The sequence below is a fragment of the Rhincodon typus genome, chromosome 14, assembly GCF_021869965.1.
Source record: "Rhincodon typus isolate 14 chromosome 14, sRhiTyp1.1, whole genome shotgun sequence".
NCBI lineage: Eukaryota > Metazoa > Chordata > Chondrichthyes > Orectolobiformes > Rhincodontidae > Rhincodon > Rhincodon typus.
Genome location: NC_063345.1, coordinates 42825233 through 42832683, shown reverse-complemented (window position 1 = coordinate 42832683; position 7451 = coordinate 42825233). Strand labels below are relative to the sequence as shown.

Below are 7451 nucleotides of genomic sequence, written 5' to 3'. Positions count from 1 at the left end.
TTTCATGCAAACCTCAATCTAGATAGCAAGAAAACATTGCCAAACATTGATCAGTATCTCAAATATGTAATTTGGAGTCAAAAGAAAAATTGCCCACCCTCAATGCCTGTTCTTGCTCTGCTCCTAAATCATGGTTGGTACAAGTTAGAAGGCAGACAACTGCAGTGACAGATAAAAAGTTGTCAAGAATCTTTTAGAAGATTTTTATTTATATTATAGTGCTGATGTTTCCTGAACTTTTCAACGGCTTTTGCCATGGCAGTGAGTACTCCATGTGGATCCCTTTGCATACATTTCTCTAGCAAGAGGTGGAAGAGGATGATAATCAACATGTAATGAGGTATTAGTAGAAGTGGTAGCTAATGAAGAGTAATCAGCTCCCTCTGCTGATACATTTCTCAGTTAAAGGAATTGGTATTCACTTGGACCCTACCACGAAAGGGAGTTTATTGATGAACAAAAGGTCTTTGTGTCATACTTGGAGACTATGGTGCATGTCCTGTATGGATTTATTGGAGAATGTGAAGCATTCTACCTGTCAAATACTGCAATAATGTGTAACAGATTTCTAAAATGAGAACATATGCATTTTAAAACCATTTTCAGAAGAATTCTGGATAGCCAACCAGACATAAATTTTCCTAGGTGTATTATGATTCTTACTTATATTTAATTTCAATCTCCAGGAACCTCTAATAAATGGATAGTCAATGAATCAGTTCAAGGTATTTGTTTTGGCTGTAATTCTACATCCCAGTGGAATTCTTCAGCACATTCTTATATCAATAACACATCATCTTGCAGGAATGCTTAGATATGCCTGCAGTAATGCAGAAATTAGCTGAGAGAATTTCTCAGGGTGATTCCACATACATTAAATCCAGCCTACTCTCTTAAATGCCAGTTAGTTGCCAGGCATTTGCAGCCAGGGGCTTCTTTCACATGGCTCCAGATGTCTAAGGCCATTTTATAATTCTTGTACCTCAGGTAATTATGATCACTTGAAGAGAGTATAACGCAGTATGCTTCACATTTGCCATAACTCAACTAGCACGAGATTAATGTAGGAGAGTATATTTTATAGAGATTCAGAAATTATTCATGGTGATTGAATCATTGAAACCTTATGCAAGTATCACATTAGCTGGTGCCCTGCATTTCTATATGTTGTGGACATTATTTTGGTATGCAGTGGTCAGGTAACAGTTGCTGACACAAGTTGCAGCAGATGGAAAGCACAGCATGTTGTTTGTACATGCACTGTTTGCTACTTGTTTGCAATACTTTATGCAGGGACCCAGATCTGAAAATTTTAAAAAAATCATAATTATTGATCAATACATTTACTTTCCATCATCTTATTCCATCCTTATAAGTAGTTCACTTCTCCCAACTTGTTGTTGTCTCCTTTCCCTCCATTCACAAAGATAAATCATAAAACATGCAGAGGCAAAGAACAGGATATGGCCTGGCAGTCAGGGCAGCCTTGACGGCTGCAGAGAAGCAGTAATACAGTTAAGTTTGAACACTGCAAGCATTGCCATTAGAAATGGGAGTCTCCCAGCTACCTAGTGGCAGAATGAAATATTATAGTCACATGTCAGTAACTGTTTAAATTTGATAATCCGCATAATAATAACCTAGAACTCTCTTATCTTGTTAGCTATAATTCATATCTTTCAATCCCCTGGTTTCTTTATATGCTCCACAGGTACTGGTGCCGGAAGAGGATGTAAACATCTCATGGAGGCTGCTCATTCTGAGGATGCACTATCACATGCCTAATGTCCACCCACCACCAACTCAAAAGCACAACCAAGAGTGGGAAGTGAGACAGATATTTGCATTATTAGATGGTGATGCACATATCACAAATGGGATGGACAGATACTTGAGGCAGGTACAGCAGCCAAGAACCTCCACTGAAAATTTTGCCCAGCTGAACAGAACAAAGAAGGGTCCTGACTTGAAACGTCAACTTTCCTATTCCTCTGATGCTGCCTGACATGCTGTGTTCCTCCAGCTCCACACTGTGTTAGACTATTGAAATTCAGTTGATTTAAATGGGGTTCTGCTGATGAACAACTTGGCACTTGCTGATTTTCACTGTATAACAGACAGTGACTTTTGAATTTGGTTATTGCAGTTGAGAAAATGAAATAGGCCAATCAATCAGAAAGTCAGACCTGACCAATAGGAGTGGTTGTGGGTATAATCTCTTTGCAACTTCATATATCTGTGTAGTTTGGTGCTTGATTAAAATTGTATTGGATATGCTGGCATGTAAAAGAGTAGCAACGATTTTCGGTAGATAACTATAACAACTGAATGTGATTTCATTATCTCTAACTCTTGGATAAGAACGCTAAAACCTATTGGGACTTCACTGAAGTGCACAAAATGTTCTTCAGACCCAGGCTGGTAAGGGAGTGTGGTTTGGCACTGTTCACGAAGATGGAGCAAGGACATATCGAAGGGTGACCCCATTCAAAGTGGGTCCACTTCATTCCCCTTACCCCGCTTCCAAATTAGAACTCCACATACTGCCTCCTGTTCCAGTATAGGGCCTACTCCTGCACAAATATATTTAGGATACGAACAAATGAAATGAGAGTAGAAATAGTCTATTTGACGCATTGAGGCAATTCCACAATTCAATACATTCATAACTAATCAGCTTGTGCTTCTGCACAGTCTTTGATAGCTTCCTCATAGAAATAGTCTATTCGGCCCCTCGAGGCAATTCCACTATTCAATACATTCATAACTGATCAGCTTGTGCTTCTGCACAGTCTTTGATAGCTTCCTCAGAGATTCCAGAATCCAAAGGACTTCAGTCAAGAACATCTAAGCAGATTGAGCAGAGATATGAGCTGCCTGACTAGCTTTGCTAAAGCCACAGAGGGTTGCATCACACAATAATAGGAAAATAAACAAGTATTTTGAGCTGCCCATTCATTGTTCAACACTTAATAAATATCACATTTCCAATTCATGTTTATGAGCCAGACTATTAACTCAAAGCTGCATTATCTGTCCTCCCTATCTTTACTTGTTAAGTGATTTTTTTACTTGCAAATTTAGTATGCCTAGACTTACAGACAAGAATTGGATATGTGACAGATGAATAAATTGTTGCCTGTATGACTGTTTTGTATCTGTTGGCTCTGGGTGAGTGAGGGAACTTGTTGAGTTTCAAATCACACTAGGTGATTGCATTGACTCAAATTAACTGAAGTTTCCTTGAAATTTGTCAATTCTGGACTTCTCTGGCACCCAAGTATGCAGACCCTCACCAGAGTAGTCTCTTCCTCCTCCAAAGCTTTTTCATCACCATGCTTTTGGACAATATTGTACAAGGTACAATGTTGTACCATTACTGAAATCCTGGCTGGTGCATACTGAACATCTGTCCAGGCCTTCAAGATACATTTTCAGTATTTTGATTGTTTACAACTCTTGCGCTCATGTGGCTTTCGTGGACTTTGAAAAATATCCCTCATCTCCAATGATCATGTGTGACTTTTGTTTAAAATAGCAATAGTATTTGTGGGAAACCTGATTAGTGCAGGATGAACACACCAATGTAACTCTGAGGAATCTTGAAGAGACATGCATTTGCAAGCAGACATGAACTTTCGACGTCTGCAAACTCTGATAGTCTTGATCACCACTAACAATGCAGGCATTTGTTTACCAAGCAGGAAATCTTCTCTAAAGACTCTGCCAATATCAGCAACAAGCATTCTGTACCTCTCAAGGTACTGGTGCTCAGCCAGGTGCAGGAAACCTATCCTCTGCTTGTATACTCTATGTTGCAGGTATCACCTCCTGTGAACTAGGGCTTTGCACTCAATAACCTTAGTCCTGTGGAATAGCTGGTGGCCAAGAAGAAGGCTGCTGTTCTGCAGCTATTTGTATTGCTGCTGTTGCTATTGTTCCCGTTTTCAGGGTTTAATCTATATTTTTCAAATGCTAGTCTTCTGAGGAGCCAGTGGTAAAAATTGATCTCCAAAATTGATTGATCTCCAAGATAGCACTGGGGTGTGGTGACACTCTTCAAGCCCTTCTAAACAGATCATCCCCTCACATCTTACATAATCATTCTACTCTTTTAAATCTCTACTGTAAGTCTGTCAGAATTATTAACAATTTTCTTTTAAATCTGCTTACATGTCTGTCGATCTTTTGACCGCTGGAAACAACCAGTCTGACCTGGCGAAGAACAGACCACCCAACAGTGTGAACCAACGGGGCCTGACTGCTGACATTAGAACTGCGACCACTAAACAAAGTGACCAACCGCTTACTGGCTTCACAAAGACCCGAACCAGATGTTGATCAGCAACCCAATTCCATGGAATTGACCCCAATATGGGCCCAATGTCCCACTCGAACATGTGAAGACCTGACATGAAGGCACAACTAGACTGCAAGCAAGATCCACCAGAGAACCTGGGGGCGTGATTGCATAGCCACATACCTTCCGGAACAGCAGACCATTCACTCCAACTCCTGGGGCAACCAGAAGCAGCTACTTATCCAGGAAATGTGGGAGACGCACTGGCCTACAGATGAGACTGAAACAATGCAGTTTCAAGATCCCCTCCCCAGCACACACCTCGCAATCATCCGAGCTATGGAAAACAAGCTGAATGAACTTAAAGCTAGGCTAATCTACCAAAGGCAATGGAGAGCCTGCTGTATTCTCTGTTTTACAGAGACATGGCTCACTCCTGCTTCACCTGACTGCCTTTCAACCTGATGGCTTCTCAGTCCATCGGATGGACTGCACGTATCCTCAGCCAAGGCAAAGGGCGGAGGATTCTGCCTCCTGGTCAATAGTTCTTCATGCTTGGATGTGATCATTCTGGCAAGTTACTGCTCCCTGGACCTAAGATGTCTAATAGTGAAGTATTGTCCCTGCTGCCTGCTGCAGGAGCTTACTTCTGCTATCCTGACAGAAGTTTACAACCCACTCTATGTGGAAGTGAACAGCACATTTGATGAAATGTACATCACTACAAATCGCCTTGATACAGGACTCTCCAAGATCTTGTTCATTGTAGACGGTGAATTCAACCAGGCAAACCTCAAGAGTATGCTGCCAAGATACCATCAACACATCTCCTGTTCCACCAGAGGCCCAAACACACAGGACCATTGCTACATGACCATCAAAGATGCCTACTGCTCAATCCCTTACCAGCTTTTGCTAAATTGAAAAGCTGTGCTCCTTCACCTGGCTTACAAGCAGAAACGGAAGCATGAGGATTGTTACAGAAAGTCATTCAATTTTCGTCTGGGGTAACAGATAAGATCCTACGTGACTGCTTTGAATCAGTGGACAGGTCCATATTCATGAACTCAGCAGCCAACCTAAATGAGTATGCCACTACCGTCATAGAGTTCCTCAATAAATAAGTAGAGGACTGTGTGCCAAAGAAGTTAATCTGAATGTTTCCCAAACGGAAACCATGGATGATTTGAAAGATCCACTCCCTACTGAAGTCTAGGTCAGAGGCGTTCAAGTCGTGTGACCCTGACCTTTACAGGAAATCTAGGTATGATATTTGCAAGGCCATCAGGGACACCAAGAGACAATACCAGACTAAATTCAAGTCACAGACTAAGCATACCAACACACCATGGCAAAGCTTACAGGATGTAATGGACTACAAAGCTAAGTCGAGTAGAATTGCTGACAATGCATGCTCCCGCAATGAGGTCAGTGCATTCTATGTTCAATTTGAAGAGAAGATCAGTGAAATGATGTCACCAGCCCTATCAGGTTCGAGTCCACCTATAACCACAGTCACAGTTGCAGACGTAGATTTGCCATCTTGAGAGTGATTGCGTGGAATGTGACTAGCCCAGATGGAATGCCCAGCCATGCACTCAGATCCGATGCAGACCAGCTGATGCATATTTGCAGACATCTTTAACCTTCCTTACTACAATGTGAAGTTCCCACCCACTTCAAGAAGATCACTATCATCCCAGTGCCAAAGAAAAATCAGGCAACGTGCCTTAATGAATACCACTTGGTGCCTCTGACATCCATCATATGAAGTGCTTCAAGAGGTTAGTAATGGAACACATCAGGTCCAACCTCCCAGATTGCCTTGATCCACTACAGTTTTACCTACAGTTGCGGTAGGTCTTTGGCAGACGCCGTCTACCTGGCCCCACACTCACCCAGGAACATCTGAATACAAGGACACCTATGTCAGACTCCTTCATCTCCAATTCCGAGACCTAGGAGTCTGCTCCCCTCTCTGCAATTCCAAATGCGATCTCCTGACCCACAGACTGCAAGGATAGGTGACTACATCTCCTCCACAGTAATCCTCAACACCAGTGCCTCGCTGATTTGCTGATGACACCACCATAGTGGTCGATCTCAAACAACAAGGAGTACAGTTTGTGGCATTGTGTAAAGACAACACTGTCTCTCTCAAGGTCAGCAAATTGAAGGAGCTGGTCATCAACTTCGGGAAGTGGAATGGAGTTCATGCCCCTGTCTGTATCAATGGTGCTGAGGTGGACGTGATTGAGATTTCAAGTTCTAGGGAGTAAATATCACCAACAATCTAGCCTGGTCCATCCACATCGATGCTACAGTCAAGAAACCACACCAATACCTCTACTTCATCAGAAGGCTGAGGAAATTTGGCACATCCACAATAACTCTTACCCATTTGTACAGATGCACCATAGAACACATCTAATCCAGATGCATCACAGCTTGGTATAGCAACTGCTATGTCCAAGATGACAAGAAATTACAGAGAGTTGTGAACGCATCCCAGTCCATCATGAAAGCCAGCCTTCCTTCCATTGACTCAGTTTACACTTCCCACTGCTTGGGAAAGAAGCCAACATAATCAAAGAACCCTCCCACCCCAGTTATACTCTCTTCCACCCTCTTCCATCAGGTGAAAGATATAAAAGTTTGAAAACACGTATCAACAGATTGAAGAACAGCTTCTTCCCACTGTTATTAGACCTACGAATGAAACTCTCATATATTAGAGTTGATCTTTCTCTGCACCTTCTCTGTAATTGTAACTCTCTATCCTGCATTCTGTTCTATTTTCCTCATGGACTAATGTAAGGTATAATTTGTCTAGTTAGCATGCAAAACAATACTTTTCACTATATCTTGATACGTGTCACAATCATAAATCAAATCAAATCAAACATTGTCCAGATAACACTGGACAATGGCAACTCATTTAAAATCTGGCCCACGGCCCTCTGGCATACTGCCAGCACTGACTTGAAGGTGCTTTAGGTGGAAAGATCCCTAGTGTGTCACTACTGTCAGCAGCAGCTGAGATTCCTTCAAAAGTAGGCATGTGACGCATTCATTTTCAAGAATTTCAGTCCACTGAATAGGCTGCTCTACATTGGGGAGACAAAGTGCAAACTGAGTGATTGTTTTTTGG

The 7451-nt window shown here is 42.0% G+C and overlaps 1 protein-coding gene across 1 annotated transcript in view; it reads left to right on the top strand.

The window, feature by feature from the left end:
• The window catches only part of LOC109935445 (exocyst complex component 1-like), a 109579-nt gene that overhangs the window by 5152 nt on the left and 96976 nt on the right, over positions 1–7451 (top strand). Inside the window, exons 2-3 of the mRNA XM_048605323.1 lie at positions 1712–1900; positions 4940–5099. Coding sequence (XP_048461280.1) covers positions 1712–1900; positions 4940–5099 — 349 coding nt within the window. The remainder of the gene's footprint in view (positions 1–1711; positions 1901–4939; positions 5100–7451) is intronic.